The sequence below is a fragment of the Fundulus heteroclitus genome, unplaced genomic scaffold, assembly GCF_011125445.2.
Source record: "Fundulus heteroclitus isolate FHET01 unplaced genomic scaffold, MU-UCD_Fhet_4.1 scaffold_141, whole genome shotgun sequence".
Classification (NCBI taxonomy): domain Eukaryota; kingdom Metazoa; phylum Chordata; class Actinopteri; order Cyprinodontiformes; family Fundulidae; genus Fundulus; species Fundulus heteroclitus.
In genome coordinates this window covers 159375-187004 of record NW_023396553.1, presented here as the reverse complement: position 1 = coordinate 187004, position 27630 = coordinate 159375, and the positions used below count along the sequence as shown (strand labels likewise).

General features: G+C 40.8%; 2 protein-coding genes across 2 annotated transcripts in view; both read right to left on the bottom strand.

Moving 5' to 3' along the window:
• Positions 1 to 8385, bottom strand: copb2 (COPI coat complex subunit beta 2). The gene is made up of 22 exons (XM_012874100.3): positions 8256 to 8385; positions 7686 to 7823; positions 7402 to 7488; positions 6822 to 6948; positions 6564 to 6712; positions 5954 to 6100; positions 5645 to 5744; positions 5393 to 5535; positions 5080 to 5279; positions 4867 to 4977; positions 4653 to 4741; positions 4453 to 4559; positions 3604 to 3747; positions 3271 to 3401; positions 2847 to 3054; positions 2355 to 2465; positions 2020 to 2234; positions 1303 to 1441; positions 1038 to 1172; positions 846 to 923; positions 552 to 713; positions 1 to 436 (listed from the first exon to the last, which is right to left on the bottom strand). The coding sequence occupies exons 1-22, from the start codon at positions 8256 to 8258 to the stop codon at positions 341 to 343; spliced, it is 2820 nt and encodes a 939-aa protein (XP_012729554.2). The 5' UTR covers positions 8259 to 8385; the 3' UTR covers positions 1 to 340.
• Positions 8386 to 12479: 4094 nt separating this feature from the next.
• Positions 12480 to 27630, bottom strand: part of LOC105934227 — a 29742-nt gene continuing 14591 nt past the window's right edge. Inside the window, exons 5-11 of the mRNA XM_036129128.1 lie at positions 26516 to 26928; positions 20453 to 20651; positions 16604 to 16755; positions 16353 to 16497; positions 16027 to 16205; positions 15030 to 15131; positions 12480 to 13032 (exon numbers count right to left, since the gene is read on the bottom strand). Coding sequence (XP_035985021.1) covers positions 12982 to 13032; positions 15030 to 15131; positions 16027 to 16205; positions 16353 to 16497; positions 16604 to 16755; positions 20453 to 20651; positions 26516 to 26928 — 1241 coding nt within the window. The 3' untranslated portion in view covers positions 12480 to 12981. The remainder of the gene's footprint in view (positions 13033 to 15029; positions 15132 to 16026; positions 16206 to 16352; positions 16498 to 16603; positions 16756 to 20452; positions 20652 to 26515; positions 26929 to 27630) is intronic.

Here is a 27630-nt window from a genome sequence, read left to right as displayed (position 1 = left end):
TGTTAATATATACAACAACCAGAATTTATTGGACTTAATAAACATGGACATGACATTACAGAAAAGCATAGAGGCAAAGCATAAATGAAATTAATCAGTAGACCATCAATCTAATTTTCATCTGATAAAGAGTGTACAAAATGAAGTAGCCGTGGGCCCTCTGCTTTAGTTCTTATTCAAACATTAATGATGTCATACTTTTCAAATAAACCTGGCATGACAACATAACATTTTCTCTTACAAGTAAAAAAAAAAAAAAAAAAGAAAAGAAAGAAAATGGATGTTGGTCTCCTGTTTAAATATGTTCTGAAGAGTGTTGAGGATGAGGATGGTGGCAGCTTCAATCGTCTAGAAAGTCCTCGTCGAGGTTAACGTCTGAGGTGTCGATGTCATCCAGCTCCATGTTGTCCAGGTCTACATCCAAGTCATCCAGAGCCTGCACAGAGACAGGGATGAGATTCCTCACGTTGATGTCCTGCTTACATTAATTTACTTAGAACTGATCATTATTTGTGCTAATCCAAAGTAAAATGAAGAGAAGGAAGCCCAACCTTCTCTTTCTCTGACTGAGAGAATGTGAGTTTTTCCTCCTCCACTACCTCCTCCTCCTCCTCCTCCTCCTCTTTAACTGCTGCCTCGGGAGCTGCAGGTTCAGGCTGTGAAGGCATCACAGAGACCACTGGCACTGAGCTGGATTCATCACCATCTTTTGCCTGCAAAGGAAGACACACATGATCAGAGACAACAGCTTTACTAAGCCTTTGACTTTTATCCTGTTTTTGCATCTGGAGCACAGAAACTCCGGTAATTGATCAGTTTAAGATAAAATACCATATTAAACAAACCTGGGGCACAAAAGGAACAAAGGTGCCTTTGGGCTCATATCCCTGAGCCTCCTCGAGAATATTCCTGTCTTCATTGGGCTAAAAAAATGTGGGAAAAGAAATATTTTATTTCATTACATGAGTTTTACCCAGTCATCTGTAGCTCTACTGAGCCAAAACATTTTTACATTTTCTACCAGACATTCGACTCACTGTAACAAGTGGATAGTCTGTGGCAGGTCTGGAGCTGATGCAGGTCTCCCGCAGGTAATGTTCAGCTGCAAATGCTTCTCTCAGCCCGGGGAACAGATTCTCATACTCTGTGGGGTCTGCAAGTGATTCAGCCGCCTGCAGTGGAAGCAAAATATACAAATATCTAAAAAGTCCTGACGTCTTTACTAAAAGACTTCAGAAACGTACGCAAAAGGAGTTTAGTTTTGACAAATTCTTAAAAAGACACGCTGCTGAGAGAGCCGACCTTCTGGTTGACTTTAGCCAAACTCTCCCTCCACAGTTTGACCACACGGGACACCTGGCTGGGAAGGTATGTTCGAGCCAGGAAAGCAGCTTCTGGCAGCCTGTTAGTCTTGATGAGGAGCTCCAAACACTGATCCAGCCTGGATATTATAAAAAAAAGTGTTGCAATGTCAGCCACTTTTCATATGTAAAGTATACCAAAGTTATCAAATTTCCCTAAAAAAAATAAGATAAATAAAAACACAGAAGAAGATGTACTTCTGTCTTTGCTGAACAGCAACAAATGGCAGACGAAGCAGTAACGTTCGTTATAGTTTGTCTTCCCAGCGCCCAGGCTGGACTTGCACCAGGTTCTGATTACGGTTAAAACGTTACTAAATAAAAAAAAAAATCATTTTGAGCTCTTAATACTTCAAATAGGAAGGTTGAATTGGGAGCACAGAGAGTTTTGCTTCCCAACATATTTCCACTACTCAAAGCGGAAATAAGTCACATTGATGTGAGGAGGACATGCACACTCAGGGCCGCCTGGCACACTGACAAGCGTTTCCATGGATGCCGATCGGATTGTCGTTGGGCATAAACCACCCGTCTCATTTGGATTACCATTTAATTCCTATTGAGCTTAATCTCATCACTATTAATATTGTGACTGGCGTGTTTACGTGACACATTTTTATTCCGATTCCTTAAACGTAGCAATCGATCCCATACTTACTTCCCCTGAAGAAAATAGGTCATGAAGGCCACATTGTTCTTGCCGTCTCTCTCTGCGCCTTCGGCCAGCTTGCCCACCATGGTGGCGTTGCCCGAAGCTGTGGCGAGAAGGAGCAGGCCGCCATAATCCTGAGCGTGGTGCAGGCACTCCTGGGCCAAGCTGAACTGGCACTTGCTGATAGCCAGCTCTGCTAGCTGCTTCCACTTCTGCTCGGACTGCAAATGGTAAAAAAGACAACTATTGACAATGGACTTGATAACAGTAAACACAGCAATGAATTGGGAAAACTCTGTAATGAGTTTGCATCCATTAAAAAAAAAAACAAAGACTCTTACTTCTGCTTCCACAGCCAGCTGGTAGGCAATCTTAAGCTCCCCCAGTTGCAAGGCCAACTCAAACCTGTGCTCTGGGTCTGTAGACACCGCTAATGCCTGCTGCTTGAACCCCTGAGGAGACATAAATCAAGGCCATTAGCCAACAGAAACAAAAGCGGACTTAATAATGAAGGAAATGAGGAAAAAGCAACTGTGCAAAACAACATCCCGGATAAATGACAAAGGTAGTGGTAGTTTTTATATGGATGCCTGCCGAGGTCTGCATGGATCTGAGGAAGGCCCGAGAACACAACACATAAAAAAGTTATCTGTAAGAGTTATGCAGCAGCAGTCTAAGGTTTTTAATGATTGTTTGTCCAGTGTTTAGGTTACGGATGTCCCACAGCCTTGTGCACTGATAACATCAGGACTGAATTATTACAGATTCCTTACTATTTTGTAGGAGTATTTTTCACCAGTATACACTTCAATAAAAAGGAATTTAGGCCTTACCTGTTTCTCCAGGAAATGTGCCACCCTGGTCCTTTGCTCTTTGGGGATAGTAGGTAGCACCTTGTCGGCCATTCCAAAGTCCCTCCTCATCACAGCAGTCTGATACTCCAGGACAGAAACCAGCAGGGAGTAGCTGACAATGTTGAGCTCCTTGTCTCCGAGGTAAAGACGGTCGTCTTTGGGAATGTAACCCAGGAGGTACATGGTCCTGCAAGGAGAGAACGCAAGAGTGGTGAAGTCTGTGTCACTCACTTTTTATTCAAAAATTGCAAACTTTACAACTGAGAAAAGCTCGGTTACAGTTTTCTTAGCAGTAAAGCAGTGGAGTTTAGCTTTCTCTTTGAATTGGCTTCCCGTGATGGTAAAGCTAGATGTTTATACAGTCCCACTCCAATAGGCTCAAATGTAAGCACTCAGTTCCCACCTGTCCAGGTGTGCAATAGTCACAATCTCTCCTCCTACATAGTAGTTGAGTCTGTTTACAGAACTGGTGTAAATGAAGCAGTCTCCAACCCAAAGCCCGGTCTTCACAATCTCCTGGATCTCTCCCAGCACCTGAACACACACACCAATGCAAACAACGGTTAATCTTGTTACATAGAATTCAAGTATTTATACTTGAATAATTAAAACAGAAACAGGCTAAATAAGCACATTTATTTAGTTTCATTTATTTGAAAACTTCAGAGCTTGTGTCTCCACTGTAGACAACATAAACCAAATGTTCAATATAAGGAAAATTCACCCAGATACTGACCTCGAAGGCATCTTCAATGCCATCCTCTGTTATTCCCTCGTTGTTTTCCTGGGAGGTAGCTACTTTTTCTGACATGTACCGCAGAATGAAGAAGGATTCCTCTGTAGCAATGCAGACCAGCTCACCAGAGTCTGACCAAAAGATCTGTAGAAATATGAAAGAGGAGAATGAAAGACTTAACAGAAATTATCTAAAAGAGAATCCACAGAGGTTCGTCGACAACAAGCCTGAGGTAAGGCTTTTTTACTGCAAGTTTGAACTGGTTAAATGTAAGATCCTTTTAGATCTACATGAATCACAAATTAACCTAATAATTAATATATAGTTGATAACATCAGAACAGAGTTTAATTCACTAAATAAAATATATAGATATACGTTTAAGGGCAGAATTATTCTAGGTGTTTGCAGGGTGAATATCTGCGGCTTGTAGTTTTATCAAAGTGTATAAATAACCCAGATTTATCAGCCAGGACAGCAACAAATGAATGAATGCCACAAGTACTTCTTTATATATATATATATATATATATATATATATATATATATATATATATATATATATATATATATATATATATATATATATATATATATATATATATATATAAAGTAGCATGAAAAACTAAATTGAAGATTTAATTACCGCCTGTATAAATTTAAGGAGGGATTAAATGTAATTAAAACCTATATGGCCAATCTAGATTTAAATAAGACTTTGAAGCTTACAATTGAGAAATTTTGAAGATTTTTTAAGATCCTGTGAAGACGTTATTCTGTAATGCAAACATTTCATATTGGTATCCAAACAGAGAACATGCATGAAACGAAAAGACGATCGGGGGCTCACATGCTTGGGTTGGATCTCAATGCGACGAATTAGCTCCGTGTTCTCCCAGTCATAAAATGCCAGGCCGTTCACAGACCTCACCCCAAGCAAGAAACCCCCATAGATCCCTGTAAACCACAAAGGCCAACACATGTGATGAATAAAACTTATTTACTCTACCTCCAAACTCCAAACGGGGCAAGAAATAATGATACGATTACCTTCTGCTCCAAAGTCGGGCTTAAAAGATTTCTTTTCTTTAAAGTTTTTGAAGATTTTGACAATACTGTTACTTTCTCTGATGGCATATCTGTCAAAAAGCACACATTTCATTCTATGGTTAACAGCTATGCAGCTGAAATAATAAAAATGACTAAAACTAACCCTAAAGCCGTAAAACCTTTTCTACTCATTTACTCTTCAGTGAATACTCACTCAGATGAGTCGTGGGCCCAGACAAACTCCTGAGCTGAGCCGAAGCTCTTGTTCCTCAGAGCCATAGCAGTGTAGATGATGTACTCTCCATCGCCACATACTACAACAAACCTGATGTACAGAAATTGGTAGTTTTTAATAATAAAAAAGACGATAGAAAATTCCTTTTTACACTCGGGACTTTTACCAGAACCTGAAAAAGACGTTTCGTACCGTCCATTTGGGTTATGCTGGATGGTTTGAGGGTAAATCTCACAGCTGCCCATATCCTTGACAGCCAGCGGAAGTCTCTCCCCGTCTTTGATTTCTGCTTCGCCCATGGCCTTCAGGTTGGCTTGCTGTACCTCACTGTGTTTGGCCCAGATGATCTTCCCATTGGTGTCCATAGACATGGCTGGCTCCTCCCGACCAACCTAAACAAAATTTAAACAAAATGCGCTTCTTAATTATTCCTTCAACAGAACAAATGCAGCAAAAAACAAAAAAAAAAAATTCAGCTTTGCCAAAATTTTTTCCATTCGCTCACTTTGATGATGATGCTGCCTTCGTCATATCCCAGGGCCACATTGTTGGAGCCTCTGAGACCGCACACACACCACACTCGCTCCATGCCATAGTTCAGTGTGCTTTCCAGACGGTAAGTGCTCGAGTGCCAGATTCGCACCGTGCCTTGAGGAAAAAAGAAAAGAAAAAAGGAATTGTGGCATAAATCAGGGACTAATCAGTCAACATTAGAAATATGGGTATCGGTGTTTTAGGCGGAGGGATTTCTACGCACCATCCTCTGAACCTGTGATGATTATGGGCAGCTCTGGGTGGAAGCTGACACAGGAGACATTCTGGGCGTGGCCCTCCAGAGTCTGAACACAGGTCTTGTTCTATAGCAAATAGAAATATTAATATAGATATAATGATGTGTAAAGCATGAAGGGAATACTTATAAACACAAAGTAAATCTTTAAAAAGAGGAAAACTGCAACTTTCCATTAAGTTGCATTTTCCCCACAATTAAAACTAGGATTATTTTATTTATGTGGTCAAAGTTCTGTGTGTATAGACAAACAAAAAGAGAATTAATTTCTCTAACCTGGTAGTCCCAAATCTTGACCTGCCGGTCGTCTGCGCCTGAAATCAGGTAGGGCTTGTCTCCTCCGCTGTAGTAGTCAATGCAGTTCACTCCCTTCTCATGACCCTCCAGAGTAAAATTGGGAGACGAGGAGCCCAGCTGCCAAACCTGCAAAACCCAAGAATGTCTTAAAGCATTGCTAGGTGCTCCTCGACAGTGTTATGCAGTTTGACCTGAGTGGGTCATATCACATTCAACAAGATGCAATAAGCATATATCTTTATAAACTAAACTAAAAGGGGTGTTGTGTTTTTTAGAGATGTACATATCTCTAAATATTCTGACTGCCACATTTTAGTTCTATAAAGACATCACCCAGGTGCGGGTGCTTTGATGAACTCCTTAGTTGAAGAAAATAAATCAGGAATAAGGTAATGATTAGGAACATACGCCATCATCCATAAAGTGGGAATAGTTTGCAAATTGGGTAGTTTGCATCAGTCCAAAAAAAACATTTTGATCATGGCAATTTCAAATATGCAAGCACTTAATTCTATTATTAGCAAAAAATACAGGATAAACCATATGCTTCAATACATGGCTATGTGAAAATCACTGCGAAGCACCTAACCTTAATTGTTCTATCCAAAGAGGCGCTGGCAAACTGATTGTTGTCCTTTGGGTTGATGACAATCTGCATAACGTAATGAGTGTGACCCTCGAACACCTGGCTGCACGACCACTTCTTTTCCCAGTCCCACAGCTTGATCAGCATATCATCTGCACAGACACAAAAATACAATCATGCTTAGGTGCACCTAAAATAAACAAATTAAAAGTAAAGAAGTGCACAGAATCAGCCTTTAGCATGTCTTGGTTAATAGCCTACCACTGCTGGTCAGGATGTACGGCTGGGTTGGATGGACAGCGATGCAGCGGATGTAGTCAGAGTGGGCCTCAAACATATGGACCCGCTCCAAGGTGTTGTAGTTAAACACGCGGATCTGCATGTCATCCTGTTTAGAGAGAGAAAATAAACTTTTAAACATGCTTACATTGAATTCAACGCACAGTTTAGATCAGGGATCACCAACCTTTTTGGAGCTACTTCATCGGTACAGTGTCATACGAAGGGCCACCTGTACTGACTCCTCAAGAGAACTACAAGAGTCCAAGCTCACCTTAACTTTCCGTAAGATAAATAAGCTTTGAATGCTTTTGTCATTTTTAAATCTATATAAATACAAGTACGATTAAAAAGGAAGAGCAACTGAATAAAGTGACATTTTAGATGCAGCTAACAGGCAATAGGGCACCACATATGGTCCTTGGGGGCTACCTGGAGCCTGCGGGCACCATGGTGGTGACCCCTGGTTTAGATAATGCCGTATATAGATTGAAAGACCCACTTCAACCGGTGGGAGTCCGGCACAAACAAACAAACAAACAAACAAACAAACGTTACTCACGGCTCCTGTGATGACCCAGTTCTTCCTGGCCACAAACTTGGACGCTCTGACAGGCAGGTCACACACCTCAAAAGTCTTGACCAGCGTCTAAGGATACACACAGAGTTTAGTTTCACATGGCATGCAGCATCATCACCTTTTGTCTCCATCACAAATGCAATTCCTTTGAGCAACGTTGCACTGGGTCTGTTGCCATCAGGATGCACTATTATTGCTACACTGATCACAAAAGCATAACTTGAGCCACCCTACCAGCGGATCGCTCTATAAGTCGCTTTTCTGACCTGCGTTTCGTGGTTCCATACGCAGACGCTGCCATTGTAGAGACTGGCCAGCATCCATGGCTCGGTTGGGTGAAGATCCACACTCTTTACTCGGTCCGACCTGGCTGTTAGCCTCCGCTTAATATCCAGCCTCAGAGGCTTGACAGATAAAAAACAAACAAATAAGAATGCCATTTTATACACTGAGCAGATTCACTATGTGGCTGAGCACTAAAACCTGGTTTAAAAGCCATTTTTGCGACATGACTGTATTAATAACACGAACACCAGCTAGCGGCTAACGTTGAACACGACGCGCTTTAAGACTAAATGACCGAACATGAATGCGTCATGTGCTGAAAAATACAACTAATTTAAGCAAGGGACGTTTAGCATGTGAAACTGATAAAACATTCAGAGCTGAATATCTTTAAAAGGAGATATTTCTTACTGACTGAAGCTCGTTAGCCGCTAAGCTAATTCCCAGGCAGTAGTTCCATTTGTCATTTAGCCTCCGTCCCTCGATTTAAAACGAATCGAGGAAATACATTAAAACCAAGCAAACCTCTGTGGATTTAAAGCGTAACTTACCATGTTTTAGCCACGTGTTATCACAATAAAATATGTTGTTAACCCGTCGATCGGGGGAGCAGGGCTATCACTGTGGATACTGACGTGGAACTTCCTGAACCAAAATCTCGCGTGAATTGTGTTCTGTAAACGGTGACGTGACATGAACGACTGACCGTGCCACAGTGGCAGATGACTGTCTGTAGTAGTTCTAGTTCTCTGTGATTCAATATTAATATATGACACATTTGCATACTATTTATGTTATTACATATAATAGCTAGAAATAGCTTTATTTATTTTTTATTCTTCTTTTTATTTTATTTTATTTTTTCATTTCTTTTCCTCTTTTTTTATTTTTTTTTCTGTGCTGTATTAAATAGCTTTACTTAATACAGCACATCATCGGGAAATCTTCACCTGGCCGATGAAGGAGGCACAAAAAAAATCAGCTTAAATGCTTTTAAAGAATTCTAGAGTTGGCTGCGACATTATTATCATCAGGCAGGATGTACTGCCGAGTGACAGCCAGAAACAGGGATTAGTTAGGAAAGCTGTGTGCAAGAAACTGAGCAGTATTGCCAGCAGATGGCAGCTATATGTGTGAGCAAAATCTTGCGGTGCCTGCCACTTTTACTGGCACTGCTGTGTAAAAAGTCTTGAAACAATATGATTATATGATTTTACCAATATGATTGGAAACATTTGACTACATTCAGTGTAGTAAAACATTTTCCATTGTTACTGAATAACAAACTAAATAATAATTTAAAAAAAATCAAGAAAACGTTCCCTTTTAGATGTTGCCAATAGGATTTAGCTCTCTGGAGTGTGATGGATGAAGGCTGATTTTGTGCTTTGGATTATCATCATGTTCTAGGACACGCTAATAACCAATTTTCAGTTTTTCTGTTGGAGTCCATAAGATTTTTATTTCCCAGGGCCTTTGGAGGATCAACAGGCACACAGCATCACAGACCATCCACCATACTTAACAGTGGGAATGACGTGTGTACATGTTCACCTTTTTTCACACCAAACCCACCAAATACAATACAATATAATACCATACAGTACAATACAATAGACAACATTAAAAAGGTGTACAGAAGTCATTGGAAACATAGCAAAGTCATGTTAAAAGCCTATTTGTCAGATAAATAGAGGGGAAGTCACCCATGGGTTCAACGACCAAAGTCCCAACAATTATACAAACTAGCAAAACAAACAAAATCACAAACCATAGACAGAAGAACATATACATAGCAAAGACAAAATAATGATTTACTTAAGAAATGCGGCAGTAACTGTATAGAAAATTTAGGGGAAAATATCGTGGGGGGTTAGGAGACTAATCCTGTCTGTTGTCTAAACCCCGTCCAGCTCCATCACTATAGTGCAGCCGAGCTCAGAATTCCCAAAGGTGCTGAGTGCTTTCAAATCTTTTTGTCCTCCATCTTAAACAATCACTTTGCTCTGACACCGCGAGATGGCACTATTTTTCATAGCTCGCTTGATGTCTTGCATACAAATGGACATATATTATAAGTTTGAAGTGTGTTGTAAAGTTTGTTGAATAGAACTGGAAAAGAAATAGAACATTTTCTAAATTGCTTTATTAGAAAAATCTGTGTGGTTTCTAAATTGGACTCATGGATGCACCTGTTTCAAAATCACACTTAAAACCTCTTTTGGATTTACTTGAGGTTTAGAGTCAAACAGAAAGAGTATGGTGTTCACTAAAACTCATCAGTTTCATTGCAAGGATATGACCATAAATGCAACTGCTGCATTTTTTGTAATAGAGATTTTTTTTAAGGTGATCAGAGAGTCTGGGAAGTTTTAAAATGTAATCCATCCTTTCTATGATTGGGTAGCCTAAATATAACATGACGCGATTGCTCAATTCTTTTAGTCCTTTTTTTGGTAAATGGTGAGAATAAAGTCATAATATTACAAGAAGAAAGTTGTAAAAATTAGAATAAAGTCATGTTTTTATAAAAGCTAAAACAAAAGGCCATTCTATAAGAGAACATGCATGACGAGCTACAGAGCGACAGCAAAAGCAGCAAAGAATGAAAAAAGACAGTCTGGCACAAACCTCTAAAATTTGTTGGCAACGCAAACAATGAGCTTAGAGGTGGGCCCATTTGGAGCAGTGTGTGGACAGAGCTGTTGCCTCCATTTACATAATCTGTATGCGTAGCTGGGGAGAGATCCTCTGGCAACTGTTCACTTCGGTGTCAGAGAGAGAAAATGAAGGTATATGGTCAGACTTTATTGCAATGAGTAGTGTAATACTTTCATTTGATGCTGCTTTAAGAATACATGTCATATATTTGTATTATTAGACATGTGATACCAAGTGCTGGAAATGGATTAAATTCACACGCCACTAAATACAATGTTTTACCATTCATTTATAATAGTGAGTAAAAAAAAGGGTTACTGCAACCTGAGACAATAATAGTTAACGGGGATTATTGTTCTCAAGAGTAAATACTTTAGTTATCCAGTGGTAGAAAAATACGACAAACTTACCTGTCAAAAAAAAATAAGACAACTGAGGATAAAAAGATTTACATCCAAAAGTGACTTTATCTTTAGGCCATCCTGAACTCTCATCACTGCTCACAGTTGCTCCAGTTCACAACAATGACCTGTTTTGTGTTCATTTGTGTTCATCCATTATAAATTCTTCTTATAATTAAAGTCCGTCCTTCACTCTCCCTCTCTGATGCTGAAAGGCTCGTCCATGCCTTTGTCTCCTCCAGACTTGACTATTGCAATGCACTTCTCATTGGGACTCCTGGCAAGAACCTACATAAATTGCAGTATGTTCAAATTTGTGCTGCCAGGATCCTGATGTGTGTGTGAAAACATGAATGTATTACCCCCATTCTTTATTCTCTTCACTGGCTTCTCTACAAAACCTTTCTGTTTTCCTTCCAGTGCTTGCATGGTAATGCGACATCTTCTTTAAAAGACCATCTCAGCCTTTACTGTGCCTCACGTGCTCTCCGTTCTTCCAACACTGACCTTTTACACATTCCCAGGACTCGATCCCGCACCATGGGAGATCGGGCCTTTTCCTGTGCCGCCCCACATCTGTGGAACAATCTGCCTCCACATCTGAGGGTTCTGCAGACCCTGACACATTTTAAAACAGGCCTTAAAATCTTTACACAATATTTCTATTGGTCTCCTTTAAATGTTTTTAGTTATTTTGCATTTAATTGTCTCAAAACTTCTGCTCTTGTATTTCAAATGCATTTTAATGTGTCTGTCTTACTTTATTAGTTGTTTTTAATCGACTGTAGCACTTTGAGATTTTTTTGGAAATGTAAAGTGCATTACAAACAAAATATATAATTATTATTGTTATTGTTATGATTATCTGTGAAAAACCAGCCATTTTTCCATATTGATTTTCTTTTCTAATTATGTCAGCCATCAAATGCAAATTTGAACAAGTAAATTAATGTAATATTTTATTATTTAATTTTTTCTTTAAGTTTTTGTTTTCAAAATGTTTCTACCACAGGAGATACTGAACAGACCCACAGTCCCAAAGGTCATCAAACAGACTCATTTTCAACAAATCAGCTATCCATCATTTGTTGTCATGTAACACTACCTTCATATTTTACTGTTGATTCACATTTTTTTAGAGTAAAAGGGAGATGAAAGGCCATTGGGAAAAGTTTGACTCAATAGATCTGTTACATTATCTAGGGTTATGCATAATGTGGTTTAGAGTAGTGGCCTCCAGCTCTGGTCATTGGTGGACACTGTCCTGCAAGTTTAGACTGCCACACCTAATGAAATAGTTGAATAACTCCCTCAGGATGTGATCAGGTCCTGCAGAAGCTTATGCTCTTCAATCAAACTCAGCTCTTCTGAAGCAGGGACGCCTGTAAAACCTGCAGGATGGTGACTTCTAAGGTCTGCAATTTAAATATAAAAATAAAAAAATAATTCCCTTCATATTCCCACAGAGAGGAAATTCACCCCTTAGGGAGCAGTGTGCTGCCAACACTCAGTGGCGCACGGGAACCAATCTGTGGTCAAAGGACTACTTGCTCAGGGACCCAGCGTGACAGGGTTTCAAACCACCAACCTTTGGGGCCTCTCCAAGATGCAAACGGCCAGTTCTCCAACCACTAGGCCACCACTCCCACAATTAGGGACCATGATACAGGATTTTCACACACAGAAACAGACACGTGACACTTGTTAGACCTGCTTCATTTATTGATTAATTCCCATTAATATCAGTCGTCCACTTCCAAAGGACTTGAGAGAAATACATGCCGTGCACCCATCTTGTTTGATGTTTATTCTGGGGACTGATCAAATTGGTCAACCAGATGTCATCGGTTTATATTCAGAGCAATTTCCTAAAGAACTACCATATTATAGCATTCCGCTAAATCTCATAATTTTCTCGGTCTTTGCCAACTTTCAGCTCAGCCGCAGCTGTCAGCGTGCATGTGTTCAGCTCATCTAAACCTGCTTATCGAATCATCTGCCCTGAGACAATAACACAGCATTGCTGCATGGTTTCATGCCTACCTGTCCTGATAACTAAGGCAACAACTCAAATTAAAGATAAACGTGTGTTGTTTGTGCATAACAGGATGGTAGCAGGATCAAAGCATGCTGGAGGTTGTAGTGTAAGGTGCAAGTGATGTGTCTCCCACAGCCAGTTTCTGTTGGAGCAGTCTGTATGGCTAAGAGGGCCAGTTTAGGTTTTCTTGAAAACCTGCTTGCAAACAGCGCCTTTAGCTCTCAGCTCCTGCAGAAGAAGAAGAAAAAAAAAACAACCTCAGTATTTATATTTTCCTGCAGAAGACAGTTTTTCCCACTGACAATGTCAGTTTAATGGAAATGTTATATTATTTTCACCAAAAACCACACTAAACCCCATGCTTATGCATGGGAGCAGTGAACATCCATTGATAAAAGTTAGATGTTAGAATGGCACCCCAAAGATAAAAAAACCCCCACTTAGTCTAATTTACCTCCGCATAGAATAATTGCCATACTTGTGCACACACCCTTGTAAAAATACTTTATGACATAATTCTATGGCCATGATAAATGTTCTGTACAATTCTACATAAAATTAAAATGTGCAGAACTTTAAAGTAAGATTTGAAGAAAAAGTTTGACTCCGTTTCAGCATCTAATCTTCTGTTCACACATACTATGAAGCATATTGAATCTGATTAATCTGTTAAATGAAGTGCAGCATTCCCAGTTGTGCTTTTTTCAACTCCCCACAGCTTAAATGTCAGAAGAAAATGAAGACAGTCATCAATAATTGGAGAAAAGTTGGGACAATGGAGACATTACAGAACAATTTTTTCTGAAATAATTAAAAAGGCAAGACAGAAACTAGCCAAGAAGGCTACCAAGGCCCCCAGAATTGAGAAGATGCAAGACTTTAGCAACAGGGACTTTTTGTGTTCTACCTTTGGCAATAATCTACTGCATTATTCACTTGTCTGGACTGAAGAATAGGGTAGTGAGCCATTCCTTCCAAAGAAACATTAAGAAGTCTCTAAAACCTTCAAGAAGAACCATGAGTTAAGGTAACTGTTATTCAGATAAAAGTGGGTTTTATCAAGGTGGATGTAATCATGAACAGTTTCAAAATCATTCAGTTTTGACCCAAGAGTTTTAGGTTTCTGCTAAAAAGCTGAAGATAAGGGTGGATTTTATCCTTTAGCCTCACAGTTAGTCTAAGTATGCATCAAAAATCACTAAACATGAGAGTTCATGAGAGAACAATGCAAGTTTTAGAATAATCTTTCTGAAAACCCATCTGGTTCTTTAGGCCATTTTCTGTCAATTTTAATAAATTTGATAACAAATTATATAAAAATAATGAAAATATCATGGTTTACTCTTTTAAGTTTCATAATGCATCCTCTACACATAGTTTCCATAATAGAATGACATTAATGGTACGATTAATATTTTTTGTCAGTAGGCCACAAACAGTTTTTTTTTTGGCCCTTATATTTCAATAAATATATATTTTTCCATCAGAAAATTCCATATATTTTTAGTAAAAGAATGATGTTTTGTAATGTCACACCAAAAATAAAAGTAAAATGATTTTAAACTGTATTAAGAACTTATAAAACTGCGTTAGACCTATAACCGAGCAACACAATTTCACTAAATTAAATAAAAATACAGAAAATGTAAATTAATAAACCCTGTCCATTTCGTTGTTTGTTCCGACTTGCAATACATGTTCAACCACCAGAGGTCACTGTTGTCCTGAAATCTCCCGCTATTCAACCTGTGGGGAGAAATCCTCTAAAGCCTAATTTCACGGCTGCTGATTGAAAACATCTGCTGGCATCACTTAAACCAAATAATTTGGGAGATTAGTTTTACTTTGCTATGACGGCAGTAATCACACAGAAGAAAATCTGATACTGCTGAGCAAATAAAAATGGTAATGCACTTGTCATTACTTGTGATTGCCTTCAATCGATATTTAAAATCCGGCACAATTGGCATCAGAATATTAAGAACGTCTCATGCATACATAATTCAATTTATCTCACTGTGAGTCAGTTTAGGCCACATATTTTCAGAAGTGATTGGTTCTGCATCCACACAGACGGCCTAGAGTTGGTTGGAGTCAGCCATGAAGAGATATATGCGTTTCACATACTACTGTTGCCAAGAGCCACTCTGGATCTGGATTAAAGTGTCTTAAATTGCCTGGATTAATATTCATGCTTGGAGCTGTTTTTTTTTCCCCCTCCTTACCAGATGAAGCTCATCCCCCTCCACCCAGTGGGTCCAGCCCCTTCCTTCAATCTCTCCCTTCTGAACACACACCAGTTTGTCTCCCTCCCAGTTGACGGTGGTCTGTGGGGAGCACATAGAGAGATATAAAGAGACAGAACACACACAGACATAGTTCAGCAAGTAAATCAAAAAGAGAACATTAACAAAAAAATACAGATGTCTGCACAGACAAATGCTGTCCAAAAGCTCAGACTGCAGTACTGGAAATCTGTATTTTTGTTTTATTATTCTATTTTGATTTATCTGTTGAAATATTTAACATTCTTATGTATCTTTAACATAATAATTCAATAAATTAAAAAATAATAAAACAAAAATACAGATGTTCGCATAGACATAGGCTTCCAGTAGGCTCAAATAGTAGCTGTGGAAATAAGATAAGCTCAAACATTAAATTTAAAAGCTATCAATTTAAGAAGTTGATGCTGATAAAAAAATATATAAGATGGCAAAGGACCCTTTATGGTTAACGCATTTAGCTGTTCTTTTTTCTGTCTGATTATTCCCACACGTGGCTCTCTTGGAGCTTATCTTTAATCAGCCTATCAGTATATAAAAAAGCCCTTTCAATGGGATCACAGCTAATCTTTGATCCTGTTGTTCAGCATTCAGAACCGCGGCCTGCTTAGACGAGTCCGCTGCCTGTTCCAGTGCGTTCCCTGCAGCGCCTGCCATTAGTCTTCATTATACGTCTAGTCACAGAGAAGGACTGCTAAAAAAAGAATAAAAAAAAAAAGTATGCGGATAAAAGTTTTGGTGCAGGAGTGAAAGTTGCGTTTCATAAAACATGCCCGGCTCTCACCACACCATCTGCTCACCAGACTGCAGTCTGGAGGGGTGGGGCTCCTGCTAAATATCTGCCCACTGGTGTCTGCGCCCCACTTGAAGCGTGAAGGCAAACCCACGGGGCTGGTGCGCCGTGTAAACCCACTCACTCACTCACTCACTCCCTCACCGTGCATTTCCTGTCGTCGACCCCTGACAGGTCCTCCTCAAACTCCTTGCCCACGTAGAAGTCCATGTTGTAGTTCTTGAAGGTGCTGAGGGTCTTGATGACCAAGTGGTCCCCGTCGTGAACGATGTCCTTGTCGGGCTTCAGGAACAGGGCGATTTTTCTGATGGCAACATTCACATCTGCGACGACACACAAAATTAAAATCTGCCCTGTGATGCTCTGGCTATAACATTTTGGAAATCAATGGAGTTGTTCCCTCCCAAGAATTTACAAAATGTATTTTATTTCACGATATCTGCTCATTATATGATAAGATCCGCACTCACCCAGCGCCTTCATGTACTCCTCAAAGTTTTCATTGGAAATCATTTTCCAGTATCCGTTCAGATCAACAGGCATCTCGGCGCTTTCTTCTGCGGCTTTTCCGCTCAGACTGGAGGTCAGGGAGGTCCGCAGAGCTGTGCGCGGCCGCTGGCGAGGAGAGAGACGGAAAAAAAAGTCCCAATTTGAACCAAACTCGCTCTAATCCGATTATCTGCCGAGTCTAATTTTTTTTAATTGAAATTATCGTTCGCACCTCCCTCTTTGCCTCCCACGGCCGATAATCCGTGTAATGTCTCAATCCCCTGAGTGTATGCGGCACTGAGGGGAACCTGAAGCATGCAGATAGACAAATAATGCCAAAACAACACACCATAAAAACAACAAAACACACCTCTGTGCTTTGTGCTGATGCATGCTAGATGCTTATTAGAATAAAATGGACCTTCATTTTTACAGGCAGCTCCGTTTCTGACAAGTTTGGTCAGCTAAATGGTTTTTATTGGGTGCCTGTTTTCATGAAGATTCTTGGCAATTTTTTTCCCTTAAAACTCCGAATATCAACCTTTCAGAGATCTGTTACGTCTCACAACAGCATCCGCATACATATCGGCATTACAAGCACAAACTTTGTGGTATTGTCAGGTTAAAGCTCAGCAAATGATTGCGAAAGTTAACTCAAGGTTTTAACTCTTTTTATTCCAAATAAATAAAATAAATCTAAATGTCTGCGGCCAACCTGACTCCTAACTCTGTAGATCCTTGAAGTCATGCCTGTACCAACTTTAAACAGCCGTTCCCATCTGATCCATTCCACCGTGGATCTGTGCGTTTACGCTTATTGCCTCGAAGCAGGGCGACCCTCCGGCCAAATCGTTTGCAGCCTCCAATGGTGTTTCTTCCACCATTGCCCTGCGTTTAGCTCCATCCATCTTCCCGTCAACTCTGACCAGCTTCTGTGTGCCTGCTGAAGAAAAACGTCCCCACTGCATGATGGGGTCGCCACTGTGTTTTATTGTGGGGATGGTCCGTTCAGAGGGAGGTGCGTTGGTCAGTTTCAGGCCATGCTAAGGGTTTTGGCCAAAATAACTTTAGTTTTTGGTGTCATGAAAGCATTTCACACATAACCTAGAAGTACTTTTTCTGGTTTAACATGAGCGGAGCGCTCTGCTTTGCATGTTTACCGTGTCCCTGACTTGGCAAACGGCAAGCAAAACTGTCTGCTTTTCTTTCAGCGAGGGCTTTCTTCTCGCCACTCTTCTATTAGGTTTTTGCTAGTACAGGGGTTGGACAATGAAACTGAAACACCTGGTTTTAGACCACAATAATTTATTAGTATGGTGTAGGGCCTCTTTTGCGGCCAATACAGCGTCAGTTCGTCTTGGGAATGACAGATACAAGTGGTCAGAGGGATTTTAAGCCATTCTTCTTACAGGATAGCGGCCAGGTCACGACGTGATGCTGGTGGAGGAAAATGTTTCCTGACCCGCTCCTCCAAAACACCCCAAAGTGGCTCAATAATATTTAGATCTGGTGACTGTGCAGGCCATGGGAGATGTTCAACTTCACTTTCATGTTCATCAAACCAATCTTTCACCAGTCTTGCTGTGTGTATTGGTGCATTGTCATCCTGATACACGGCACCTCCTTCAGGATACAATGTTTGAACCATTGGATACACATGGTCCTCCAGAATGGTTCGGTAGTCCTTGGCAGTGATGCGCCCATCTAGCACAAGTATGGGGCCAAGGGAATGCCATGATATGGCAGCCCAAACCATCACTGATCCACCCCCATGCTTCACTCTGGGCATGCAGCAGTCTGGGTGGGACGCTTCTTTAGGGCTTATCCACACCGTAACTCTCCAGGATGTGGGGAAAACAGTAAAGGTGGACTCATCAGAGAACAATACATGTTTCAAATTGTCCACAGCCCAAGATTTGCACCATTGAAACCGACGTTTGGCATTGGCACGAGTGACCAAAGGTTTGGCAATAGCATCCCGGCCGTGGATATTGATCCTGTGGAGCTCCTGACGGACAGTTTTGGTGGAAACAGGAGAGTTGAGGTGCACATTTAATTCTGCCATGATTTGGGGAGCCGTGGTTTTATGTTTTTTGGACACAATCCGGGTTAGCAACCGAACATCCCTTTCAGACAGCTTCCTCTTGCGTCCACAGTTAATCCTGTTGGATGTGGTTCATCCTTCTTGGTGGTATGCTGACATTACCCTGGATACCGTGGCTCTTGATACATTACAAAGACTTGCTGTCTTGGTCACAGATGCGCCAGCAAGACGTGCACCAACAATTTGTCCTCTTTTGAACTCTGGTATGTCACCCATAATGTTGTGTGTGTTACGGGTCTCAAAGGATGATGACCACATTAACAAATATGTTACCTGTTTTAAGCAGGTGAAAGAGGAGAAGTGAGGACAGGATACGAATCGTTTCTCTCCCAAATCACGTCTGGTTTATTAAACATTAATTTGTCACAAACATTGCTACATTTTAACTTCAGCTTGTTTAAACTCTGTTTACTCAGTTCCTTCAATCAGTTCAAAAGTCCTTTAAACCGTCTTTAGTTCCACATTTACATTAACAAATCTTCTTGGTCACATACATTCCTGAGATGAACACATCTCCATTATCATGTATTTACATTTACAGTCTTTGTGCATAAAATCACTTATTTTTATATCACAGCCTACTACTGGCTCAAAACACTCAAATTAAGTGTTAATTATACAAGAAATGTGCATAAAACTAACACAAAATTAAGCTTCTGTAACATGTACAGGTCACTGAAATATGCAGCATGGAATGTACTCATGTTAACTTTAACCAGTTTCCAATAAACAAAGAATTAAATAATTAAATTCAAAATTAAACGAAAATTCACAGAATAAAACGGTACAAAATGCAAATAAAGTGCTTATCTCTCCATAAGTGCTGTTAAATCCTTTTTTTTTTTTTAAATGCTACAGCATGTGCTCAGGAGTTTTCAAAATAAACCCAACCGCCATCTCCATTGTAGGACTCGTGGCGCTCAACATGTCAGCCACTTGGGGAAATGCACTTCCAAAAGTAACTTTACTTAATTTTTACACTTATGAAAACGATGTCAAATACACACACACAATAAATTAAACTAATGCTTGGCTGAATACACATATATTTGGCGACTTACTAACCTGTTTTAAGCAGGTGAAAGAGGAGAAGTGAGGACAGGATACGAATCGTTTCTCTCCCAAATCACGTCTGGAGAAACAGCGGAGGCGTGCTCCCCTTTACCGCTCCCAGCGCAACAAGAGAGAAACAAAAGTTCCGCCCCCCCACTTTTACAGAGGAAAACTACTGAAACTTAAAATCACCAAATAAACACAAATAAAATTTCAAACAAATGTGGTAACCCTATTGTGGGTGCCACACGCTCCCCGACAACAAAAGTGACTCCTGGCACTTTGCATAAAAAAAAATATCAGCACTTTATGTCAATAATTCCAACACTTTCATTTGTATACAAACATTACATAAACCCTTCAAACATCAAAGACTCATGTGTATGTGTACCCATGACCTTCTAATAACCTTGTACAGGATAAGACAGTGGTAACCATTGGTACTGGAGTAAAGGTAGACCTTGGAATAGAGGCAAGTATGCTTGTGAATGCCAAACATTACTATGGGGAACAAAACATGTATTCACTGCGCTCACAGAGGGAAATGACTGATACGTTGGGTGGCCAAGAGAGGAATAAGTGAGCATTTGGCCTGGTCGCCTCTGTCTAGTGGACCGTCGTAACGGAATCGGGGAAGCAGGCTGAGAGTCCAATACCTGCTCCTCAGGGTCTCCATGTTGAGGCAATTCTGGCTCCTCATAAGGGACTGCATTCTGGATTGTCTGTCTGTCATTCTCACCAAGTCCAACATGGTGTGGGGTGTGTACAATGTTTGACTGGGAACATGGATGGTTTGTGAATCTAAATGTGCTCCATCATCAGACACATGTAATACATCTCTGTTCTTAATTACAGCATCAATACCATCCTTTAAGATCAATAACTCAACCATCCCACTGTCCTCTGACTCAAGTAAATGCTTACTGTACATGAAAGAACTGATGTAGTCGAAGCAACCCTCCTGGTCTCCCTCTTCGAGCTCGGGTTGGTCCTGTCCTGCAGCTGGACCCACATCTTTGGCGACCTCGAAGAGTTCCTTGGCTGACAAGGTAAGCAGGCTTTTCCTGATGTCCCACACCAGGTTCTTCCTCCCACTCTCGGCCATGGCAACTCCTCCTCGTCCCTCTAGATGGAATTTATCAGCTCGAAGACAGCTCCTGCTCCGTCTCGACTCTCCACCAGCTTCAGCTCCCTCGACTCTACACCAGCATCAGCTCCAGCATTGGCTCTACACCAGCATCAGCTCCAGCATTGGTCCCAGATGTCATCAATGGATCAGCTCCAAGCCAGCAGGTGGCGCTAATCCCGGACGAGCCCCCAAGATTTGTTACGGGTCTCAAAGGATGATGACCACATTAACAAATATGTTACCTGTTTTAAGCAGGTGAAAGAGGAGAAGTGAGGACAGGATACGAATCGTTTCTCTCCCAAATCACGTCTGGTTTATTAAACATTAATTTGTCACAAACATTGCTACATTTTAACTTCAGCTTGTTTAAACTCTGTTTACTCAGTTCCTTCAATCAGTTCAAAAGTCCTTTAAACCGTCTTTAGTTCCACATTTACATTAACAAATCTTCTTGGTCACATACATTCCTGAGATGAACACATCTCCATTATCATGTATTTACATTTACAGTCTTTGTGCATAAAATCACTTATTTTTATATCACAGCCTACTACTGGCTCAAAACACTCAAATTAAGTGTTAATTATACAAGAAATGTGCATAAAACTAACACAAAATTAAGCTTCTGTAACATGTACAGGTCACTGAAATATGCAGCATGGAATGTACTCATGTTAACTTTAACCAGTTTCCAATAAACAAAGAATTAAATAATTAAATTCAAAATTAAACGAAAATTCACAGAATAAAACGGTACAAAATGCAAATAAAGTGCTTATCTCTCCATAAGTGCTGTTAAATCCTTTTTTTTTTTAAATGCTACAGCATGTGCTCAGGAGTTTTCAAAATAAACCCAACCGCCATCTCCATTGTAGGACTCGTGGCGCTCAACATGTCAGCCACTTGGGGAAATGCACTTCCAAAAGTAACTTTACTTAATTTTTACACTTATGAAAACGATGTCAAATACACACACACAATAAATTAAACTAATGCTTGGCTGAATACACATATATTTGGCGACTTACTAACCTGTTTTAAGCAGGTGAAAGAGGAGAAGTGAGGACAGGATACGAATCGTTTCTCTCCCAAATCACGTCTGGAGAAACAGCGGAGGCGTGCTCCCCTTTACCGCTCCCAGCGCAACAAGAGAGAAACAAAAGTTCCGCCCCCCCACTTTTACAGAGGAAAACTACTGAAACTTAAAATCACCAAATAAACACAAATAAAATTTCAAACAAATGTGGTAACCCTATTGTGGGTGCCACACGTGCATTGCAATATTTTGAGCAAAACTGTGCTCTTACCCTGCTAAATGGACCTTCACACTCTGCTCTTATTGGTTCAACGTGCAATTAATGAAGATTGGCCACCAGGCTGGTCCAATTTAGCCATGAAACCTCCCACACTAAAATGAGAGGTGTTTCAGTTTCATTGTCCAACCCCTGTATGTGCTAATTTGTGTTGGTCCGGCTCATAATCATGTAAAAGAATTTCTGGCAAGTACGATACAAAACGGGGAGAAGTTCAAGGGATGAATGCCTTTGCATGGTGCTGTGCAGATGGCTGGCAGGATAGAGAAAAGGAGCATCGACAGCACAACTAAATCACCTGGGCTTTAAAAAGATCTAAATTAAACCATTACATGTAGCACAATGGGCCTGTCACATCTTTTGTCTTGCCCAAATAACTCAATTAATTTGCTAATCTCCCTTTTGAGCGCGCTCTGTCGCGCGCAGGCAGAAACATGCGCACGCACGCACAGAGGAGCATCTTTGCAGAGGGTGCCATCCGGCATCAGCAGCGCGGCAGCAATTTCAGCCACGGGGCCTCGGTGAGAAAACATCTCCTGTAGCTGAGCAACTGTCAGGATTACTTTAAATCCTTCTGTGCAAATAATATCGGCCTCTCAGACACAGCGTGGGGAGGATAATGGGGAGAGTGAATGGATCCAGAATGAATTGCTGTTTGGGAAGGAGCTGCAGAGAGCAGACACCCACACTGGAATACGAAGGAGAAAGGACAAAAGGGAAAGTTCTTTAAACCCAGCAGACAACATCTTGGTGGCATAAAGCTAATCTGTTAAGGAACGCATACTTACAATGTCTTCAGCATTTTAGGACTTACAGGTAACACTAACAGATAATTTTTTTTATTTTTACTGGTTGGTCATTTTGATCTTTAAAAACAGTTTTAAATGTTAAATCTGTTACATAAACTTGACGTTATATCCATAACGAGCACCAACTCAGTGGAAACTCAACCGAGGTTTCCAAGTACCACCAGAGGCTCCTGGCTATTTTAATCGTGACACAACAAGACTTGGGAGTTTTCCATTCACTTTTAATGAGAGGTCAAAATATCCCGGTTGAGAAAATTTCACAGGAGGGCCGCTCCAGCTGAAGTAACAAATAAGGAAGTCGGAGGCTTCGTATCAACCAGGTCCGCACAATCCAATATGGCTACTGCATGTGTAAAATTGCTTTATAGACACTGGACGTCAAGTACCGTATTTTCCGGATTATAAGTCGCTCCGGAGTACAAGTCGCACCAGCACCATTTTTGGGGGAAATGTATTTGATAATATACAACATCAAGAACAGACATGTCATCTTGAAAGGCAATTTTAAATAAAAATAGAACGGAGGCAACAACAGGCTGAATAATTGTACGGTTATCTTACGCTACATGACAACTCAGAACGTGCCTGGTATGTTAACATAACATATTAAAAGCTATTCAGATAATTATAGCATAAATAACATGCAAAGAAGTTAACCAAAGCGCCCGTGTCACTCCAAATAACTAAAATCCAGTGAAATCTTCATCCTCTGTGTCACTTTCAAATAACTCCGTTAACTCCGGAGGTAGAAGATGCAGCACTTCCGCTTCTACGTCGCTTATGTCTGATTCAACACAGGCCTAGAGTGCCCTCTTGCGGTTTTGGTGTGAAAATAACAGGTGTAAAAATGTGTAATAATTTCACACATAAGTCGCTCCAGAGTATAAATCGCACCCCCGGACAAACTATGAAAAAAAACTGCGACTTATAGTCTGGAAAATACTGTAGTCATAATCGCTCCACTGCACCTTTAACGTTTGAGCCTGCTTGAAGAACATGGCACCATTCAAGACAAACCAGATATCAGAGCCGTGGTTGCTGATGCAGGGTCCACTGCCTGCTACTGAATGAGGACAAAAAGCAGACCATACTGAACTTCAGGAGGTACCGATCTGAGTACGGTCCTCAGCATCAGCAACTATGCTGCAGACAGTGGCTTTGACAGCATCCTGATATGGGCTCTAGGGGACTTCACTTTCTGAGAAAACTGAACTAGAGACGTAACAGTTACCAGTTTTAAATATGTTATCATCCATTTTTTTAAGAAAATGGATGGAAAATAGTGAAACTAAAGTGGATATATTTCAATATGTCTTAAGTGTAGCTATGTGTTTACCTTTGCAAGGAAAGCTCATTAAAGATGTTTGTCACTATGCTTTAGCCTATGTCATCGCATTTAATTCCACCTAACTTTACATTCATTCTTCACTGACATCTTGTAGAGAGGAAGGGAGAGTGAGAGTGTTGCACAAATTCTTCTCCAGTAGATCCAAGAGATTCTCAATGGGGTTAAGGTCTGGACTCTGTCTTGACCAATCCATGTGTGAAGAGGATACCTCACACTCCTTGAATGGCTCACAATTTGAGCCTGATGTTATCTCTAATCGTGCCATTAGAGAAGAAGAAATGCATTGGTGGAATAACCTGGATATTCACCATACCCAGGAAGTCAAGCAATCAGAACCCAGAACTGGAGCAACTGGATTATATTACTGCCCCCACAGCCTTGTATTATAGGGTGATGAGTTTTGCTGTTAATTATTTTTGATTTGATCCCAAAGCATTTAACTGTTCACCAGTCACAACCATTCTAAAACATTTTTTACGACCACATTTCTCCCAGAGATCCCGGTTCCCCACCAGCCTTCCAGTATTTTAACATTGTGTTGGGCAGTTCTTAACCCCATTAGACTGGTTCCAGCAATCTCCTGTTTTCTTTGCTTGATGGATGCCAGTGATTTGACCCTTCTGAAACATCTTCTCCACGACCACAGGGCATCTTCTGACACGTTTGTTTAGGGAATGAGAAGATACTGACTGCATCAAATCGGGTTTAATCAGTTGTTGCCAGCTGAAATCTAATCGTCTCTGCAGTTTTCCCCAATGAGAGGCTGTTGCCTAATTGATTTGTTAAATCCAGGTGGTGAACTATTTCTTGGAAAGGCAGTTTACTTTCAGCACATTTTCAACACCTTGTAACAAGAATAGATGATAAATTTGCACACCATGATGTAAAATATGTGGGTTGCTTGGTTGTGCTCTGGTTAGCACTGTTGCCTTGCAGCAAAAAGGTCCTGGGTTTGAATCCCAGCCTGGGGTCTTGAAGGCACTGGTTTTCTCTGGGTACTCAGGCTTGAATTAAAACTCTAGATATGAATGTTGCCACTAAACCACAACCTTAGTAGAACATACATTGAACAAGTTTTCTTGGTGTCTATTTGAGTGGGATGTGAGCTTGGGAGTGGCAAGCAATATTACATTGCTGAGGCAAAAAGTGCTTCAAATATATAGATTTTATTCCATTTGATGGAACAACAGAGAACAGAAATACAATGGTAAATACTCCAAAACTGTAAAAAATATAAAGTGGCCAGAAAGGTACCGTATTTTTCTGACTATAAGGCGCATTAAAATCCTTATAAAATTGATGGTGCGCCTTACATATTATTACTGTTGTGCTTACTCACGGATTTTATGTGGTACAATGTGCAAAAAAATCTGTTAAAATGTACGACTTTGGTTAGCAACTAAGCCACTCTGCTCAATGGATATTCACTATCTGATCGGACCCCTGAGCTGTCTACCAAAACTGCCTGACTGTAATGTCTGAAATAGAAGTGCATTCACGGAAAGGCCCCCACATACTCGGGTGTAGTTCACTCCGCGGAGGGGTGTGCATACTCAAGGTGTACTCAAGGCGGACTCTGTGTGGACTCCACGCATACAGGTACTACGTGCAGAGCTCAACTTTTACAACCGCATACTGTTTTATATGTGACACCGAGCTTGATACACTGAGCTGCTCCAAGCAGCATCACAGTCCCTCTCTGTTCTCACTGACAGGCGGGAGCCTGCTGGAAAAGAAATGGCTCTAGGTGCTCAGCTAGCTAATCACACATTTTACCTTCTGTTCCGACGATTCATCCCACTAGCAGAAAGTGTGGGAATTGTGGGAATTTAGGCAACAGTACGTTTGATGATGACGGGTAAAACGTCCACGGAGAGTCAGCGCGGAGTCCACTAAGCTCACAGTATGTGCACGCCTGAGTATGTGGGGGGCCTTTAGGCAGCCCACGCCCGGAGTGCACGCTAGCAACAATAAACCTAGTAAATTAATTTAATATAAAAGTTACATTTATTTTGGCCTTATGTTAGAAGCAGGGCAGTGTAGTCTAACTACTCTGTCCTCCCGACAGAAACGGATAGCTCTCCTTCTCAGGAGAGAGCTGTGTACGTGAAGGGGCGGAGGGATATTACACACTTGAGAAGAACATTTAGTGCGCCTTATAATCCGGTGCGCCTTATGGTCCAAAAAATACGGTCTCTGTTTTTGTAACAAATTATTTGCATGCTTCAAAAGACACTGGAGCGATGCTTCTGAAGCATCGATTCGGTCTAAATGTGCTCCCCGCCGACATTTGCCCGTTGTGCAAACCTGCTCCACATTAAACTCCAGTGGAATAAGCGAATCAGCCAGCCCAACGGCTGACGGACACGAGTTTAATTTGGCTTATCAGTCATCCAGACTCTTTATCGGCTGATGAGCTTGTTTGATAAGCGGTCTCAGCGCTGTGCCCTCGTTTCTCCTCTCGCTGTCCTCGGTGTAGAGGTTGTGCTGGTGAATGTACTCTAACACAGAGTCAGGGATCAGGTATTTCACGCTCAGACCCCGTCTCAGTGCCCGGCGGACCTCTGTGGCGCTTGTCTCATTCCTCACCCACTCCCTCACCAGGAAAATGTTTTCCCTGTGGCGGAAGAGGGTGTCGGACTCGTGCACCGCCCGCTCGGGCAGCAAACTCCCTCGACTGACGCACACCAGGCCAAAACGCTTGACCAGCTCCTCCACGTGGTCCTCCAGCCACAAGCCCGGGATCTTGAAGGTGGAGAGGAAATCGGCGCCGCACAGCAGCTTTAGCTGGGGTGATGGGCCTGAGAGGAGAGCCAAACAACATAATATGTTAGATTTTGAATATAGGCAAGCTTCCTCCAGTTGGTGCTGAATTTCATGTATGGTAGACAAATACACGTGCCACAGCAGTAATTTTATAAAAGGGGTTCATTTGATTACAGCACAATGCATCTCATCTAATGACCGCTTGCAGGCCTGTTTTCATCATTTCATATTAATCCATTAATCATCTGCATAATTTTCATTATAGTCCTTTAGATAGCAGCGGATTTCTACAAATGGCATTAGTCCAAATATATTCCAAGCAAAGGTTGTTTAGTAAATTGACTTTGCTTTCCTTCGTCTTGTTCTAAGCCATTTGGATGGCAAAGATGACAAATACTCAAATCTTTACTACTTAAAATATGTAAATATGTAATACAGGAAGATCTATTAAAACAAGAAAACTGCATCATACTCTGGGTTCTCATTTCAGCAAAAAAAAAAGAAAGAGAAAAAAGAAATACACGGCTGAAAGTCAAACGTTCTCTACTGTCTACTTCAAGAGTAGACAGAGAGTTGGAGGAAAAATAAAATAAAAACACCTGGTAACTGTCTTTTAGACTTGCAAAGTGCAAACTAGACAAGAACAACAGAAAGTGATACAGGAAACAGATTTCTTAGTCAATACATGCTTAATTTATTTTGTAGTTATCTACGCATAATCATGGCAGATGATACTA